The sequence below is a fragment of the Toxoplasma gondii genome, chromosome XII, assembly GCF_000006565.2.
Source record: "Toxoplasma gondii ME49 chromosome XII, whole genome shotgun sequence".
Classification (NCBI taxonomy): domain Eukaryota; phylum Apicomplexa; class Conoidasida; order Eucoccidiorida; family Sarcocystidae; genus Toxoplasma; species Toxoplasma gondii.
Window position 1 is genome coordinate 4,945,203 of NC_031480.1, and position 17,109 is coordinate 4,962,311.

Here is a 17,109-nt window from a genome sequence, read left to right on the forward strand (position 1 = left end):
TTTTGAAAGAAGGGTGCTCTTTGTTCGACGTGATTTTTGAGGAATTTCAAAGCGCTTTGTGTCTTGTGTTTGGTAACCAAATGGTCAGCGATGAGGCAAGGGGGCCTCGTGCTTTTTGCTGCTTTGTTCGTGCGAAGGGTTACCTGCTTTGAGCTGGGAACTCCCACAGTGCTGCCGTGTTCGCGCTGCCAGGCAGACACATATTTGCTTACTTGTTGTGCCCAGTACTGCGATGAACTGAAACTTGAAGCAAACCAGCTCTTATTAGTTCGCTTTCAAGGATCGGGCCTGAGTTTTTGCGATGGATGGATCAACGTCTATCTCGGACAGCACCGTGAGGAGTTCGTTGGCCAAGTCCACGTGCTTGACGGAGAAATGGTAATCTTGTAATAAGACTCAACCTTCTGTCACCTACATGCCTTCCCAAATACAGATAGAGATACAGTCAAGGGCGTTGTTGGACGCAACATCGATACAAACATGGACACCTTTCTTCAAAGTTCCCGCTTCAGAGGACGTTAATGAGTGGTCGCTGAGAAGCGAAACCATCCTACTGATCAGCCTTGGCATAGTCTCCATCATGCTGGTGGGGATATCGTATGTATTCTGGAAAACGTAAGAACCTGCATGGCAACACGTGAGCAAGTTATTAACCGTGATGTCTATCAGAATCAAAAATACTGGTGAAAAGGACTCTCGAAAGAGCCGCGAGTCATTTCCACATGAGATACACGTCCGAAAACAAGCCGGCGTCTGGAGCTTTCTGAGACATCAAGCACGACATTCTTTGAACGACAAGGATTTATTGTCTTTCATCACTCTGCATCGGGCAAGGGCCGTAGTAAGCCAACATGCATCTGTTAGGCAATTCTCCTGAGGCATATTTGGGCAACGGTTCAGGTCGTCGCCACGCCGTAGAGCGTTGATGACATCGCTTAAAATTCACCACTCCATTAGGGCTTCGCAATCACTAAAAAGCCCATTTGATGACCGAATTTGGCGATGAGAGGGGCATGGGCTTGTTCAGCAGATTGTAGCGACCGTGAAGTGATGTCACGCCGCAGTCATTGCTGGCAGTATTGATCTGTTGAATGAACTACTACTGAACACGTTACCATTCCTGGCGCACACCACATACAAGTAAGACAGTTTCGCTCTTCACCAACTAAAGAAAGGGGCCTTGCACAACTGCGGTTCAGGAAGTCCGATAATGCGCCACGTTCGAAAGAAAATGGCGACAGTTCGTGAAATCGTTCGTATGGAGTGTAATGGTTGAGTCGTTCAGTGTCAAAGGACATTTGTGATCTGCAGCGCTGGCGTGACTTGCCTCCATGTGGTACACTCTCAGTATCACGCACTGAACAGCTTTATGTACTTTATTGGTTGCTCTCTCTGTGCCTGGTAAACAGACAAGCAATCACGGGGGATAGTTGGCTACAACGGAAGTCAGCTGCACCTATTCGTAACTTCTATGGTGTTCGAACAAGATGTTTCGATGTCATGCGTGGTCACATTGGACACTTACGACAGGAGCACCACGCACCTCCACACCGGGACGTAACATCTACATGTTAAAATTGATGCTTTGCCACTAAGTCGCTGACAGTAGTGACAACACCGACACACTGCGTCAGTGAAGGATGCGTTAATCCGCCGCTAACTGGGGTTCGTGGTCAAACAGATTGGAATAGATGACAATTCACATGGCTGCCAGTTCCGTCCTCTCTTTTGGTCAAAAACGCTGCAAAGCAATCATGTTCACTGAGCTTCCTGTTGTAGATGACCTTTCTCCCGAAAATCTGTTTTCTTAAAACTTTGTCCAACCGGTGAGACTGCAAAGGGGGCCCATCAATTCTCTGCTCGAGGGGCATCTCCTGTTTTACTGTCAGTGCTCTTTTAGAAGGCACATTCAACCTCCGGTTATGTTCGAGAACGCCGGAGTCCTCACATACAGTCGAATGCCATCTTTAGGACCTTACTCTCACACAACTTCTTTGGTAACAAGGTGGCGTTTTTCTTTATATATATATCCACACCGCTTCATTGTAGTACTTCGGCAAGATATCACCTTACACTTAAGCGTGGACACACGTGTGCACGTACTGAAGTGGCGGGGTTCAGGGCCACTGAGCTAGAAGAAAGAATAAAAACACATAGACTAAAAGTCAGTCCCCTGGATACACACTTCACGGCGACGTTTTTCAGAGACAACACGGCAGAACAAGACCAAAAGAAACCGAGATGGCGTGCACATTGACAAACCTCTTCCCACACGGGTTAAGACGCTCTCAGTGCGCAAAGAATGGAAGTCACTCTAAGCACAAGCCTCATCCTCTGTTTTTCACTCTCGCAACAGTAAGGCACTAGGTATTCTCTGTAGCCTTGAAAGGCATGTATTCCTGTGTTGTAGGAGTCAGGCATCGTTTTTCGAGAGTTAGCCCCCTGCCAAAAAGAGTATTCACCGTCAGAGAGAGAGCTTCCTCAGCCGAAGTGAACTGAAGCACATACAGACGCAGATCGACACATGTGAATACATATCGATGCAAAAAATGGGCATTTGAATCTATCGAGCACTGACAACGTGAATTCGGTTTTGACAAAACTCCAGACGTATGCCGGCGAACAAGCGGAAGCACTGTCTGCTATCCATTATACAAACACAGAACACCGGCGCGGGAGGATGCGCTTTTCAGTTGGTGAAACACTGGTAAGTGATCCCGTGTGCGTCCATTTGGGGTTCCACGCCTGATAAATGGTAAGCTGCTTGTGGTTCGCATCTGTCTGATTCACAGCCACTGCGCGAATCACAGCATACACCACTGCAGGTCTCTACTGTTTCGAACATCCAGTAATAGCAGCATCTAGCATTGTTCTGTTGGTTCAAGAGACTCACTTGAAGATCTTCCTCCAGGAGGCTGGTGAACACGAACGGAAGTTTTCGCCTGACTCGTTCCGTCATTTGCCACTCCGTGTTGTCCCGCTGCTGGTGTCGGTGATGGTCTGGAGCTCGACGGCGCAGTTGAGGGTGCGCTCGGAATCGCAGGGACCTGTGCGGCCGGAGGCGCGGTCGAGGCTGGAGACCCAACACGAAAAGCAGCAGAACCGTGTAGATGAAAGACGACAAGGAGAGAAAAGCATCCAGAGAAAGAACACACTTTACCTACAGAATCCCATGTCGTAAAGCTGTTCTGAGTGCACCCCACATGTGGGCACACCCGGCTTACACTCCCGGCACCGTCTGAGCATCTGAGGCATCCAGTGGAAAACGCGAGATCAACTTCCCTTAAAAGGGCGGACAACACAATGAGAGTCTTTCCCTGAACATACGCAGCAGGGGGACGCAAAGTCGCTAGGGTGAACGAGGAAAAGAATGATGGGCTCATGAGCATACGCGTCGCATTTGTACACGTCGGACGCCACGCTGGAAGACCGTGGCGATCTCGAACACAGCTCACTGTCATCGCTGAAACAGATTGAAGATGCACCTCCCGGAGCCGCATGCACGCGCGTGCTTGGTTTGTTTCTGTACAGGGGGTTGTCGTAGCTGTCCACTGCACAGGCACTCAAAGACAATAAACCTCAAGGATGTGGATAAAGGACTGCATAGATCCACGAGGAGGGAACTTCCCCACCAGAAGGCAGTGGCAATACGTCCAGCTTTTCCATGTGGCGAACTAGGTGTTTTGATAGGCAAGGGCGCTAGTGTACGCGCTGCACAGTGAAGAAACCCGCAACTCCTCGGTATAAAAACAGAGCATCCTCACTGCTTGGGGAAACGGCATCGCTGACACGGAATGTCAATTCATTCTTCTGCCCACAATTAGAAACATATATATATATATATATATATATATATATGAGAGTACGGTACTCTGTAGTCACCGGTATATATTACATGCAGATACATACATATGTATATTTAGAGGAATCAGGATTCTCGAGTACGTCTCTCTCTGCATGTATGTATGGACACATGCAGGTGACAAGATATAAGTGTGTGTACACACGTGGTGATAAAGACTCAAGCCTTATCCACTAGAACACTCAAGTGCACGACAAGAAGCTGGTACAGGGCTCTACATTCCGTTGGACAGCAATCGGATAGGAAGCAACTCCTTTTATGGCTTTTACAACGGTCACGCCTGCGGGTTGTACCGTCAGTCAAGGACACTAACAAGTTGTGGTAGCTGGCCTTGATTTTTTCTGGCGATTACACAGTTCACATTAAAGAAAAACGACGGACGAATCATGCGGTCCAACCCCACCATCACGTGCACACATGCACAGCAGACAAATAAGGAACCGTCGAAACACTTCACTTGTTGGCGACAAGGGCTGCGCGTCTTGCTCACCCATTCTGCGTGTCAAAAGGGAAACGCACTCCTCGCTGTTACTTCTCTTCCCGCCAGGCTTGTGGTCGATGGAGGACTCGACAAACCAGGGGAACAGCGGAAAAAAGACAGGAGAAATGTGCTTCGAGCAACGGTAGTTTTCCTCCGCAACTTGGTTTCGGCGGCGCAAGACACGGGGATTGGGGAAGAAACGAAACTTTAGACCACGTCTTTCTGTGTGTGCTCGCGAAACTGTTGCGCGTCGAGGAGCGAGACAGCGCGAGACGGAACGAGGGAAAACAGAGCAAAGCGGGACGTTCTGCCTCACTCTCGTCTGCGCTCTTGAGCCCGCAACGCCGTTCCGTTGTTTCTGCCGCGCGTGTCAGTGTGTAAAGAAGCCAGGAAACAGCATGTGAAGGATCTGCAGTCGCGGACGATTCGCAAAATAACCGGCGTATGTGCGAGGACACCAAGCCTCACTCTTCAGAAAACCCGTGTGCCGGGAGTTCTTCGAGCAAGACAGTTCCGCAGTGACACACGGGTGTGTGCTGCTGTCTGCGACTGAAAAATCGTATCATGGAAACTCTTTTCAGGAACCATTGCGAGACCGGGGATCCCGCAGTTCATGTAGGGAGTTTTGCTTTCCAAATTTCCCGAGCAACTAGCGAGGGCAGTCCTGCCCGTCGAGCCAGGCCCTGGTGTGCATGCCGCGAAGTTCGCGGGTGCCCCGTCTAGGTCTAGGCACTTCCTTCTGGGACCAACGCCGCATAGCGGCCTTAACAAACAGGAGATGTTTTTGTTGAATTCGAGAAGTTCGTCGCTCGCAAATCGACTCTACCGACTCGAGAAATTGAACGAGTTTTCCGTAGTCTACGAGCGAGTGTGAGCGGGATCTCCACGGCCGCTCAGGAATACAACTGGGAGACTCCCATGATTTCCTTCTTCATACTTTTCACTTCCCAAATAAGACGCATTTCTGATTTTTTCAAGTGCTATTTTCCAAACTTGGTTGACATTCTGTTCTCCCCAACTTGCGTGGAAGGTCAAGTTGCAGGCAGTTTCGTTCGAATTCGGTTTTTTAGGACTACCCTATGTTCCGGTATTTGACTGATTCAGACAGTAGCGTGTATGCTAGACACGCGTATCACGTTTATGAGTCTTTTTAGTCCGTAGTTGCAGGCACTCGTCTGCTTACCGTTTTCCTCACCGGTAGTGTGGTGTTGTGTCAACTCTGCATACATACTGGCGCGTATGTAACTTGTTTCGGCGCCTTCTCGTCTGGGTACAATGAGGACTTCTCGAGTTACACAGGAGCTGGTTCCGCGCATCTTCCCCTCCTCTGGTGGGATCAGATTTTCGTCGTTTGCAGAAAGGCTAGTTTCTTGTCGGGGAGAAGAGAAACAGCTTGTCACCGAGGCAGTCCATGGAACCTTTCCACCGCGGAACACATCCGTCGTCTCGAACTTTTCTCCCGACAGTACAGACTCTGCTTCGCCCCTCAGAGGTTCCCTCGGCGTAAGTACATCTCAGAGTGGCAGTTCGTCGGGATGGCGTCTCTGCAACCCCTCCAAGGAGTTTTTTTCACAGCATTTTGTTCCTTCTCGTGTGTACGCTCCAGAGCTCAACCTGTTTCTCTCCCCAGTCTATCCGTCGACGATTCTGGCACCGTCGGTTTGTTCAGAAGCTGCAGCAGGCAGACTTATGCGGGATTTTCTGGGGGAAACCTCCGGCACAGACGCTCCGTTCCTTCCACCCTTGACGCTCCCTCACAGACCTCTTTCGAGATCTGCCGGGCTGCCAACCCCCCCGCAGATCGGGGAAGAGGGCTTTCGAGGTACACAAACGCATGCAGGTGCGAAAACTCGTGGTGGACTTGCGTTGCCTCTGAAACCGAACCGTTTGAATGCATGTGACAGACACTTCATTTTGAGGAGTCTTGGATGGAAGGAAGGCGCAGATACTTCCGAAGCTGAAGCCAGTCAAGACGTGGAACAGAAGAGAGCGCCTTTGAAACCCGAGGACAGATTCATGCATTCGCCGAACTCGCCAGACAGTCAGGCCTCAGATAGCATGCGAGAAAGTTTTCACCCGTCTGTGTTTAAGCTGCAACTTTCAGACCGTGCTCATCTTTGCGCGGCGCTGCCGAGACACCGGGAACAAGGGAGTGCGAGGAATCGGGAAGAAGGCGACATAGAGAATTTTTCGGAACAGCCAAAGGCGCCCGTCGCTTCCCAAGGTACGCGATGCCTTCCGGAAGAGGCAGCTGACAGTGGCGAAAGGGAAACGCAGGACAGTCTTCTGTCAAGGATCAAGGACGAAGTCGGCCTCTCGCTGCCCGGTACAGAGAATGAAACCGACGGCTACTACTGCTGGAACCGGAATCCTTCCGCTCGGTACCCAAAGAAAGGCAACAAGGGCTGTCGCCCCGTTTGTCGAGCTATGCGGAAGATTCGAAAACGCCTGCGGACGGGACGGTAGTGAAGCGAAGGAACCATCTCTTCGCGTGGGTGTCAGAGTTCCGAAACCCCCTGCCTTCTCGTTTCGAATCATCCGTCAAGAAGAAAAGAAACCTCTTCAGTGTGTTCTTTTGTTCCGAGACCTAAGGGGTTTCTTGGCTTTTCTAAGAGTCTTCAGAGACGCTTCTGCGTTGTCGCATCCTCTTTCTTTGCAAGGCGAGGGATTATCCAGACAGGGTGTCCTCTGTGGGTTGCAAAATTCGACACTCTCCGTTTTCGGCGCCTGAGGGCGAAATTCGGATCGCGGATTTCGTTTTCTTCAAAAACTGAATTTACAAGGTGCGAAAACCGGAGCCTAGCGGAGAGCAGACCGGCGAAGAACGGAGGGCGCAGCTTATGGCACGAACCCTTGAGAGGAAGCCACTCGTAGACCAGAGCCAACTTACGGAGAAACGAGGGGTCGGTGAGGGAGACAAGAAATACCGTTAGGAGGCCGGAGGGCGAAGGTTATAAAATGACGATAGTGGAGAGAGGAACGAACGAGAGAAGAATCTGTTCGTGCAGTGTGGTAGGAGAGAGGAGCTCCTTCTGTTATGGACCGAAAACCTCAGGCTTTGGCCTCTGTGTCTTCTTGTGTAGGTCTTGGCGCGTCTTCGTGTCCGTATGCGTCCGAGGGACTTTGCTAAACAGAAAACAGTGTAGATCTGATCATACTGCCTGCTTAAAATTTGAAACCGTAAGAGGCCTCTCTGTTCGGCTCGTGTCTCTGTGGCTTGCAGCCGATTGTTCCCTGTCATCGTGCTATACACTATCTCTCTTTTGAGTTCGGGCTCTCTTTATCTCTCTGTACGGACGTCTCATCTCTGAGCGATTGCCTCGTTCCCGTTTCTCCCTGTGTGTTCTGCTGAAAACGACTGCTCCTCTCCACGGCAAAGACCGACTGCAGGTCGCTTCCGCGACTTCGAGGTCATACTAACGACGAGCAGAGAGTCTGTTCTAGAGTAAAGAGATGTTGAGCTAGCAAGCTGGAAAGAATGACGCAGACGCTGGCGAATTGGAGCTCTGCGTGAAAGTAGTTTTTTTCTTGTCAAACGGATTTCGACGTTCCAAGAGAAGTTTAGTTGTTTCATGCAGAACTTGCGTCACAACGGAAAAAAAATTGTACGGTAGCACAGAAGCGAAGAAAGAGTTTGGAGACAGATGACACACAAAACTTTGCTCGACAAACTAAAACGACACGGCGCATCTCGAGAAACATTTATTCTTCTTGAAGCGCCGCCTCTCGCTCGTCCTGCTCTTCGAAGCAAATCGCTTTGTGTGCCCGGCCTATAAACGGAGACAACACACACAGCGTTGATGTGCACCAATTCTAAGGCTATCTGCTGAAAAATGGTTCTGGAAAGAAATTCCTTCCGTCTTAACAAACGAAAATGGTCCTTATTATCCCCTCTACGGCTGCGCAGAACGCCCACTGGCTATCAGCTTGTACGGTGAACGTGTCCATTTATACACGTATATACACATCCGTGCATCTATAGCTACATACACTCATTGATACCTGTATAGATACATTTGTGTATTCCACGCAACGCCGTTGGTATTGAAATAGCTGTAGGCACATAGATTTGGGGGTACTGCTGATTTTCCTTTCGTCTCCACCTTACGTCTACCACAGTCAAGAGCTAAAAGCTAAATAAAGTTTCAGACTTTTTGATCGAAAGGAAACTTCCTTGTGTATTTCTCATTCTTTGTGGATTACCTCGTTTCGCCAGTTGTCGCTTGAGTCCCGAAAGCTGCAAGAGACGCCCAGAAACACTCTTCTTTTCACCAGGCATCTCTGCCTCTTCGTTGCCGTTGCGTTGCTCTGCTCGTCGGCTGCCATGAACTGACGTGGCTGTCGATCCCCGGCGCGGGGCTTTGTGTGCCGGCTCTGCAAACTCTTCATCGCTGAACTCGAGATCCTCTATGTCTTCTTCCTCGTCTGATTCGTCGAAGTCAAAATCTTCACTTCCCTCGCTCTCTGAATACTCGGACAACTCCTCCTCTTCATCTTCTTCCTCGAAAGCCACCACGCCTGAGAAGAGAAAAGAGATCCACAATCACGCTCAGTGATGATGCCGCAGCTCCCTCGCAAACACAGCGACCTATGTCATCAGCATTTCTACCATATCTATCTAATATATACATATATATCATACCTGAAGCGTATTCCCTAGAATGAAATGCGATTTAGAGAGGCAGTCCCCCCCCCCCACGAAGTAGCTATTTGTCAGGATGTAGGTCACCAGCGTATCAAAATTTAACGATGAAACTGGAACTGCCCGTAGATCCTCGTGGAAAAACCTTTTAACTCTTGACGGATTCTCCTGTGCTCAAGAACCCCAAAGGCAGCGCTGCCGTCACGCGGGAAGGCAAACGTCTTTTCAGGTGCTTGTTTGCTGCGTGTCTCGTCTGTTTGCTTCCTTGGAAAACTGGTCGACCAGACGTAGAAATGCCAAAACGTCAGTGGCTGAACACGAAACTCCGTAAGACTCGACACGACAACCGTCGGAAGAAAACTCTTCTTACCTCTCTTCTCTGCCTTGTCTTGCTTGACTTCTTCCTCCTCTTGGTCTGCTTCAGCTTCCGCTGTCTTCTCAGATTCAAAGTTGTACAGAGTTCCGTAGACACCCTGTTCAAAAACCCACGCATGCATATCTACATATGCATACATATATAAATTGTAGAGGGTATATCATATATCTCTATACAAAAAAATGTCCCTTTATACGAGCAAGAAAAAAGGCACGCACCGGAGGACACTTGTAGATTTGTGCAGCATGCATGCGCTGAAACCTCCCACACCAAAAATCCAGGAACCAGGAGGAGCAACAGATCAGCTTAGCCCGCAGGGGAGACAGACCCCTGCGAACACACCATTTTCACTGTCACTTCTTCACTGGGCATGCACGGTGGTCTCTCGAGAGGAGGCTGTAGCGTCACGCCTGTGAGGAAACGCAGACACGCGGAGTTTTTCCGCTTTATCTGGTAGCTCAAATTCGCGCGCCTTCAAAACAGATTCGTACGTCCTTGTTTAGGTATATGGATGCGTAGAGTAGGCAGAAACGTCAGAGGGGAGGAGATCCACGTGGACGTTTGAAGACACTGTACCGCCGAAATCGAGACATGAAGAGAGACAGGAACGCCGAGGTGCAGATCTGCACCGCTTGCCTTAGGTATCAACGATACACGGTGTTTCTCGGAAGACCGGAACTCTGTTTGTTCAGTGGAAAATGGGAAGGGAAAACCAGAGCTACTGAAAAAGCGTTCAGCGGCAGAGCACATAAGCGTCGATGATGCCGGCGATGGGCGAGGAGAAATCGTAAGGCTCTGTTTCAGCGTTTGGAGAAAGAGGGCTCACCTGCTGGAGCCTCTTCAAAAGTTCAGACTCGATCACGTCTTCCAGGTGCGCCGCGACTTCCGCTTTCTTTTCTCTCGCCTTCTCTCTTCTTTCGGTCTTCTGCTTGATCGGCACCAATTTCTCCCTGAGTAAAAATTCACAGAATCCTAAGCGAAACCGGTATTCCACCACGAGCAGATACGAATTTCGAACTGAGGGATGTCTTTGCTCTACTCGTCTTGTCGTTTCAATTGTCTTCTGCCGTAGGTGACCTCATTCGAGTTGCCTCGGCGTTTGTCTCTGCTTGGTCGTCCACTCTAATCTACCTCTCCTGTCGCAGTTAGTGTGTTACCTATGCATTTTTCACGAAGAGGAAAGTGGACGGCTCACGGTTCGGCTTTGCATGTGGAGAAGAACTCGCCTTCCACATACTTGGAATGGACAAGCTCTGTCGCCGTGCTTTTCAACTACACGAGACGCTTCTCAACGACAGTCACGAACCGTTCTACTCCTCCGGTTCTTGCCCTGCGTCTCCTGTCTGTTCGCGCGAAGCGACCCTTAGGCGCCAGCCCGCAGGGATTTCACATACACGCTCAGAATCACTGTCTGTTTTGTGCACCCAATGTGACGCTCTTGAAGAGCAGATAACTTGGATCCGATAAACAAGGCATTCACGATCTAGACCAGGTTTCCACCTCGTCGGAAGTCCTCGCTAGAACAAAGTGCATTACCGAAACCTAGAAATCCCCTGCTGTGTAGCGTGGAGTCAAGACTCCGTGATCCTGTGGCCAGAACTGGATAAACTGATTGTGACTCCAGTCACGAGATATACGCAACCAACTTCTTCGTGCGTGCTGTACAGTCCCACCCCACACGACTGCAAATAAGACAAGGAAGAGTGTTGGGTTTCACTATCCTACGCCATTCAGGTAATTCCAAATCGATCTTGTTGTAGGCGTAATCGACGGCTTACTGTTCACAGTTGCACATCTGCATGCAGACAGGGGAGACAGAGTTACTGTTGGGTTTGAGCCTGGACGAAATAAGACTTTTTTCCCTACTTGGGTTTCAGTTCGAGGCGTCGCATGCGGTCGAGCATCTGCTTAAGTTTGATGGCTCTTCTCTTGCAGCGCTCGATCTGGTGTTTCTTGTAGACGTTCTTCATTTCCCGATCAATGACTTCCTTCGCCTGTTTGATGTTGAGAGGCAGGCGAATTTTCTCCCACAGTTTCTTTGGCAAGTGAGCACGTTCAATCGTCTTTAAACAGAGGAACAGGGATCCTTGATGCTCCACTACCGTGCCGTAGTTGCTGTTGGCGAGTGGGCAGGAGACACGGTTGCATTTTCCAGTGACATTGTACTCGTTTCTGCACATGTCCTCGCGAAGCGTCTTCACTTTGAAGGCGCAAAAGTCCTTATTGATCACGTTCCAAATTACCTCGTCGTTCTGCATTTTGCCGACACTCTGTAACTACCGCTGAAACGGGAGGATCCGAAAAAAGAAGAAGGGCACCAGAGGACTGCGCGCCGCACGGATTCAATAGGAATGAAAAGAGTCAACTTGATTTCTGCAGCGGGAAGGAGCTCTCTGAGGGGAAACAGATCACCACTCGAGTTCAGCAAACATCGATCAAAAACAGACACAGCGCCGGTGACGAAAAACCTGCATCCTTCGGGTAGGTCACGTTAGGACAAAAGTAACGGGCGCAGCCACTTCCTGGACTCCTCAGAAAGACGGTGGACAGAAAAAACCTTCGGGGTCCTCATCCGCCTGCACTTTTCCCTGTCTTGTCCCCAAAGACGGTAGCGCAAACAGCACACGAGGACCAGCGCTGGCCCACATACAGAAAGGCGGCACCAGCGAAGAGCACTAGTCAGTGGTTGCCTTCTGTGCTTAGAAGACGGAATGCGAGGTTGAAGCAAATTAACCTCAACACGAAAAATGATGTAAAACTAGAGGCGCGCCGCCGATGTTGTGACCCCTCAGCCTTTGCCCGCGTAATGCAGAGACAGAATGAAATCACAAGCACGATACAGTCTGTCATAGGGGGGCAGTTCTACAAAAATACTGTTAAAGAAGAAACTCAATGACCAGGAAAAGCCTTCTAAACAACAGGTGTATTGACTCTTCAACTGAGGGGCGAAGAACGGACGCCGCCCCTGCCGAATCAGCAGAACATACTGAATAATAAAACAAACCGAAATTGAGACGCGTGAAGCTTTAAAGCGAGCATGTATGGATACGGAAAGAGATCTGGTGACCCGGGGCGCTTTCGCAGCTCGGAAATCGAAGCGATATGCCGCTGATTTGCTGCGGACCAGCGTCAATTCTCGGAGGGGGGATTGCTTGAGCCCCCAGCTTACAACCACTGAGGTATGGAGGGAAACCCTTGTCTGGAACAAACAAAGAAAAAGACAAGTGTCGAGGAACCTAAGGAGGAAGAAACTCCAATTACACAGGGCGTGTGCCTCTCGGCCTAGTCAATCAAGTCGGCTGCAGCCAAACCGCATGCGCATGCCACGCAGTGTGAGCAGCGCGCTCTCAAGGAAGCAGAAAGGCATATGTCTTTGGGTAAAGAAGTGAGCGCATGACTAGAACAGACGAAGAAATGAAGACGGAACTATGAAGTCTTTGCGGAGTTCCCTCATAACTCGAAAGCCACGGAAATCCTCATTTCCACTCAGGGTGTTGAGAAAAACTGTCCCCGAACGGGTTCGCATGCATTTCAACTCTGTGAACGTGCGATGAGAGGTGACAAAACTCTCTGGCGGAAAGGTAGCCTGCAGCACATTAGACTGATTTCTTCAACTCTAAGTGAACGCAGTTTTCGATGACAACTAGGGACCGCGGAGAGACCGTCAGATCGAGTAAATGAATCACTTCCCTAACGTGATCGTTTATTTGGTGCTAAAGAAACTCTCTACAGCAGCCTTTTAGGCACTTCCAAAAAAATGACGGTTTGGAGCGGCTCACAGAGCCGGGCAGGGCGGGTGTTTAGCCGTAGCTGCCGGAGTTAAACTTCGTGAAACGTGGACATACATGCAGACTCCTGAATCTCAGGTGCGCACACTCCTTCCCTTTTCGGGCAAGCCCAGAGAGAAGGTAACTGGACACGTCCTGGGAACAAACGTTGAGTCTACGACATTTCCGGTGACCCACCTCAGAGCACCTGGCTTTTCAGGAGTTACCAGGGCAATACAATTGCACATAAATACAGGCTCTGAAGGTGCTAGTTCGGCAGATCACAGTGAACTTTCGCCCATTGCACCACTACAGATTGTATTCAGTGTCATACTATTTATAACGCGGAGACTGCGGGTTCTATTGCTCGGCAGAAACGAAACTCGATCTCCTTTGTTGGAGTAGCACAAAAACCAGAAGCTTTCCAGACTCGGGACACGAGGGTAGAAGGTTGTAAGCGACGGTGTGCCGTGAAGAGAGACGGGGGCGATGAGTGAGGCCAGGCACCCCGGAAGATTCATCTTCGAGACGCAACGGAGAGAAGTCTTTCGAGTTCATGCTTCATTTTCTGGGATTTTTTCTTAAGTGCGGTTACTGTTGCTTTGTGGTCTTGCTCCTCCTGAAGGGCACATGAAAGAAAACAAACTTTTTTTTCAGTGAGCAGACAGCTGAGCGGGCGTGGAAGGAACTTGCCACTCTGCCGGTCCGTTAGAATCATCTCAGACGTGTCCCAAGTTCTCTTTTTCGGTCACGTAAGAGTGAAAGCCGCTCTTTTCGTGCAGTACCTGTTCCATTCTGTCCGCGGCTTCTTGTACTGTTTTCTCAACGTAGCGCTCCATTACTTTCACTTCCTGCTCGAGTTGCTTGTTGCTCTGGGTTAGCGATTCGAGGCGCTCGTCCATTTCTTCTTTGCGATACTCCGCCTGCAGCGCCTTCCTCATGCCGAAGGCTGCAGATGACTCGTACAGCTTCTGATAAGCTTGAATCATTGTGCGGAGCTCCGTGCGCACGCGGTGGAGAAGCAAACCTCTCTCGGCACACGCAATTGTCACCTGAAGGAGGACACCAGCTTTTTACTGTCAGTCACTTGTGCTTATCCCGAGCGCGAGGTTCCCCTTATCGCACGCTTATCTTGTCACAAGACAGCCAGCTACAGTCTCCACGCCACACCAACGAGAGACAGCGGAAAAAACGGAAATGCGGACACTAGACTTCTTCATGTTAAACTTGCACAGTGTCGAATGAACGCCGAGGAGGAGAACTGCGCTCTTCCTTCCCTCGTGTGCAATTCAAGAAAAAAGGGCACATTTTGCATCAGCCTTCGAGTAGCCTCACACAGCCCCGCTGATCATAGCAATGCCTCCTTCGATTAGTGTAACGCTCTGTGTCCAAACGTGTATACCAACGAAGCATCTGGACTTCAGGAGCATAAATGCCATGACACCAGCCAGGATCTACGGCACGCAGAAAAACGACTGTGCAAATCGCGAGCGACGGTGGAGCTGTGTGATTTTCTCAGGCAGTCACAGGTGCCCTTGAAATTGTGTATACATTAACTCTGTATTTTTGATTTTTATTTTATTCTTGTCTCTGTTGATAAGTCTGCTCTGCGGAGACTGCATGTCTCCATCCTCCCCATTCACGGGTGCGGAAAACAGCAAGTTCATGTTTTGTGTCGTGTGGTTCACGGGTCTCTTCCCCAGAAAGAGTGTCTGACGCGAATGTACTCAGCAAAGGGCTTATGTCGCACATGTGAATACCGGTGTCTTGAAGATATTGGCGGCGTACTTATCGCTCCACGGGGACCCGAACTGTGAGGATAATCCCACAACTAGTGGGACTTGCAGGTAGAAACCAGGAATCGTGCTGAAGGTCTTCAGAAGAAGAGTGACCGCTGCGGAGCTGCTTATTTTACTGTATGTGGTCTGGCGTACCTGCCGGAGTATTTCGTCGAAACACTGGGAGTACAACTCTTCCCGAACCGGACAGAGACCGTACTCCCGCGCTTGTCTTTGTTTCAGACGTTTGTCAAGTTCGCCTTGGAGAGCGATGACATCGGCACGCGTTGCTGGAGTGCTACTGACTCTCTGCCTCCATAGTTGTCCATATTCTGTCCACTCGCGCGGCGGCAGTATAAAATCTAAGATATCTTCTGTCGTGGCTATCGCAACAGGTTGACTGGAAGTCCCCTCCCCGGGTGCCTTCGCTCGTTCCCGACTTTTCGAGGCATCCTGGCTAGTAATGCGTTCAACCTCGGGGGATTTGTATTTCAGCAGGGAGGACTGCATTTGAGGGTACCGCCGTTTACAGATGTTGGATACATGAAGGCATTAGACAGAAAACGGAGGCGAAAGAAACGCTTCTCCCCGGTCGGCCGTTCGCAAAAAGGAGTTAATGCTGCCAGCGACAGCACTATGGATGTGTACGCCCGATTGGCCTTCAGAGTCCCCACAAAAAAAGTCTCTATCCGAGCACCGTTGAGTTTCACTCGCCTGCTGTCTTTCACCTCTCAGATCGTCTAAAGGACCTTATCTATTTTCGGCGGTATTTTGCGCGTGCGCGCAGAGAGCGGCCGACACACGTAAGGCACACACAGCCTTTCCAACGCTAAAAAAGGGCCTCTGCAGCTTTGGTAGCGTCTAAACGAAACCCACGTTAGGATTCTCAATTGTAAAGGCACGTTTCTGTATGTTGTTCACATGCAGGGCGACAGCAAATTCATCGATCACGTTCTGGAAAAAAGACTTCTCGCCCCTGACCGTCTGCCGGTAAAGTGAGGCCTCGATATTGGCCTTTCCCGTTTGAAATCTTTTTCGTGGAACACTCTTTGTCGTCAACAGTGTGGCCTATATGTTTCCATGTGATGAAGAACTGACAGGTCAGCCTTGATTTCTGTCTTTCATCCCGGGATTTCCCAATGTCAGCTGTTGCGTTCATTGCAGATACATTTCACGCGCATTCTGGGTAGAGAGCCCTCTTTGCGATATGTACTTCAGTGCTAATGTTGTTGTTCTTCCAGAGACAGCTTCCTAGCGGCGTCACGCTTCTTTATCTTTGTACGAAATGACTGTTTTGTCTCCTTCAGTTGGCGGCGCTAGTGCTGGCGTCAATTGGAGTGGACGTTGACCTGTTTTTTCTCGTTGTGCATGTCTTGTGGCAATGCCTCGTTCGATAGCAGGCAGCTCTGATTTCACTCACTGGGATTAAATCTAATGCACAACGAGTTAAAACACATGGAAGCCACTCTTTCGCACGCACGATTCATGGATGGAAAAGAAGGATGCCACCAGCATCGTTTTCTTGGAATACTGCTTGGACAACAGCCACCGTTTTTCTGGGACAAGCCAGTAGGTGATTCGATATCCATTAAATGAACCAAGCACGAACGCACGAGTACCGATGCAATAGGTCAACAACGTGCCAATCTCACAGCAAAGGGGGCGGCCTATGATGTCAGATTGCCGCAAGTACCAGCCACCAGGATTCCGTCTTGTTGGCGAGGGTCCATCGTCCGCCTGTGTTACACTCTTTACTTGTCTAGATTGTGGAGAAGATTTTGTGGTTTTGTTCTGGTTAGTCCTCAAAGAATTATCCAGTCATGTAACTGCAGAGTTGTGCACACTGTTTCTTAGGAATCCGAGTGTTGGATAACCAACCGGCATTCTGCTGCGGCATCGCTGGTATTCCATTGATTGCACGAATAGTTAAGATCTCTATCGCGGTGGAAAGACATGTCTCTGACTGTGTTGGTCCAGAACTAAAAAAGGACGCGGTGTGAACCTGACAGGCCTCATGTAGCACTTCTTTTGTACGAGGAAAGCTCGACATCTTTTCAAAACTGTTAACTTCCCCGTCATATGGACGGGTGTTCTGGAAAATGCATTCTTCGGGAAGAGCAATCTTCAATATGAGAACAACAACAATAGCACTGGCACCTCAGGATCCGTAAACAATATGGGCCCAGCAGGCCTGTCGAAGAAG

General features: G+C 49.8%; 4 protein-coding genes across 4 annotated transcripts; 1 reads left to right on the forward strand and 3 right to left on the reverse strand.

Annotated features, from left to right (window-relative positions):
• Positions 1-20: 20 nt before the first annotated feature.
• TGME49_249930 (hypothetical protein) lies at positions 21-1,608 on the forward strand. Its single transcript, XM_018780918.1, has 5 exons — positions 21-378; positions 434-615; positions 670-841; positions 901-1,140; positions 1,200-1,608. Exons 1-4 carry the CDS (start codon positions 91-93, stop codon positions 916-918), a joined length of 660 nt encoding a protein of 219 aa, XP_018635056.1. The 5' UTR covers positions 21-90; the 3' UTR covers positions 919-1,140; positions 1,200-1,608.
• Positions 1,609-1,634: 26 nt separating this feature from the next.
• Positions 1,635-4,724, reverse strand: TGME49_249935 (hypothetical protein). Its single transcript, XM_002367285.2, has 4 exons — positions 4,353-4,724; positions 3,456-3,551; positions 2,894-3,073; positions 1,635-2,495 (listed from the first exon to the last, which is right to left on the reverse strand). The coding sequence occupies exons 2-4, from the start codon at positions 3,498-3,500 to the stop codon at positions 2,364-2,366; spliced, it is 357 nt and encodes a 118-aa protein (XP_002367326.1). The 5' UTR covers positions 3,501-3,551; positions 4,353-4,724; the 3' UTR covers positions 1,635-2,363.
• A 3,010-nt stretch (positions 4,725-7,734) lies between these two features.
• Positions 7,735-12,607, reverse strand: TGME49_249950 (Mak16 protein). The gene is made up of 5 exons (XM_002367286.2): positions 11,228-12,607; positions 10,188-10,311; positions 9,356-9,458; positions 8,547-8,861; positions 7,735-8,113 (listed from the first exon to the last, which is right to left on the reverse strand). The coding sequence occupies exons 1-5, from the start codon at positions 11,617-11,619 to the stop codon at positions 8,046-8,048; spliced, it is 1,002 nt and encodes a 333-aa protein (XP_002367327.1). The 5' UTR covers positions 11,620-12,607; the 3' UTR covers positions 7,735-8,045.
• A 1,038-nt stretch (positions 12,608-13,645) lies between these two features.
• Positions 13,646-15,416, reverse strand: TGME49_249960 (inner dynein arm light chain, putative; the record flags this gene model as incomplete). Its single annotated transcript, XM_002367287.1, has 3 exons — positions 13,646-13,747; positions 13,914-14,180; positions 15,063-15,416. 3 exons carry the CDS (start codon positions 15,414-15,416, stop codon positions 13,646-13,648), a joined length of 723 nt encoding a protein of 240 aa, XP_002367328.1.
• Positions 15,417-17,109: the final 1,693 nt, after the last annotated feature.

What these genes read in the sequence shown, in the direction of transcription:
- TGME49_249930 (XM_018780918.1), top strand. Translation starts at nt 91, where the DNA reads ATGAGGCAAGGGGGCCTCGTGCTTTTTGCTGCTTTGTTCGTGCGAAGG. An exon ending in ACGTGCTTGACGGAGAAATG is followed by an intron (nt 379 to 433) that starts GTAATCTTGTAA and finishes TCCCAAATACAG; the next exon opens with ATAGAGATACAGTCAAGGGC. An exon ending in TCGTATGTATTCTGGAAAAC is followed by an intron (nt 616 to 669) that starts GTAAGAACCTGC and finishes GATGTCTATCAG; the next exon opens with AATCAAAAATACTGGTGAAA.
- TGME49_249935 (XM_002367285.2), bottom strand. Translation starts at nt 3,500, where the DNA reads ATGCGGCTCCGGGAGGTGCATCTTCAATCTGTTTCAGCGATGACA. An exon ending in AATCTGTTTCAGCGATGACA is followed by an intron (nt 3,074 to 3,455) that starts GTGAGCTGTGTT and finishes TTGGGTCTCCAG; the next exon opens with CCTCGACCGCGCCTCCGGCC. An exon ending in TCCTGGAGGAAGATCTTCAA is followed by an intron (nt 2,496 to 2,893) that starts GTGAGTCTCTTG and finishes TATGTGCTTCAG; the next exon opens with TTCACTTCGGCTGAGGAAGC.
- TGME49_249950 (XM_002367286.2), bottom strand. Translation starts at nt 11,619, where the DNA reads ATGCAGAACGACGAGGTAATTTGGAACGTGATCAATAAGGACTTTTGC. An exon ending in AGACAAGGCAGAGAAGAGAG is followed by an intron (nt 8,862 to 9,355) that starts GTAAGAAGAGTT and finishes TTCTCTTCTCAG; the next exon opens with GCGTGGTGGCTTTCGAGGAA. An exon ending in GCGACAACTGGCGAAACGAG is followed by an intron (nt 8,114 to 8,546) that starts GTAATCCACAAA and finishes CTCCGTTTATAG; the next exon opens with GCCGGGCACACAAAGCGATT.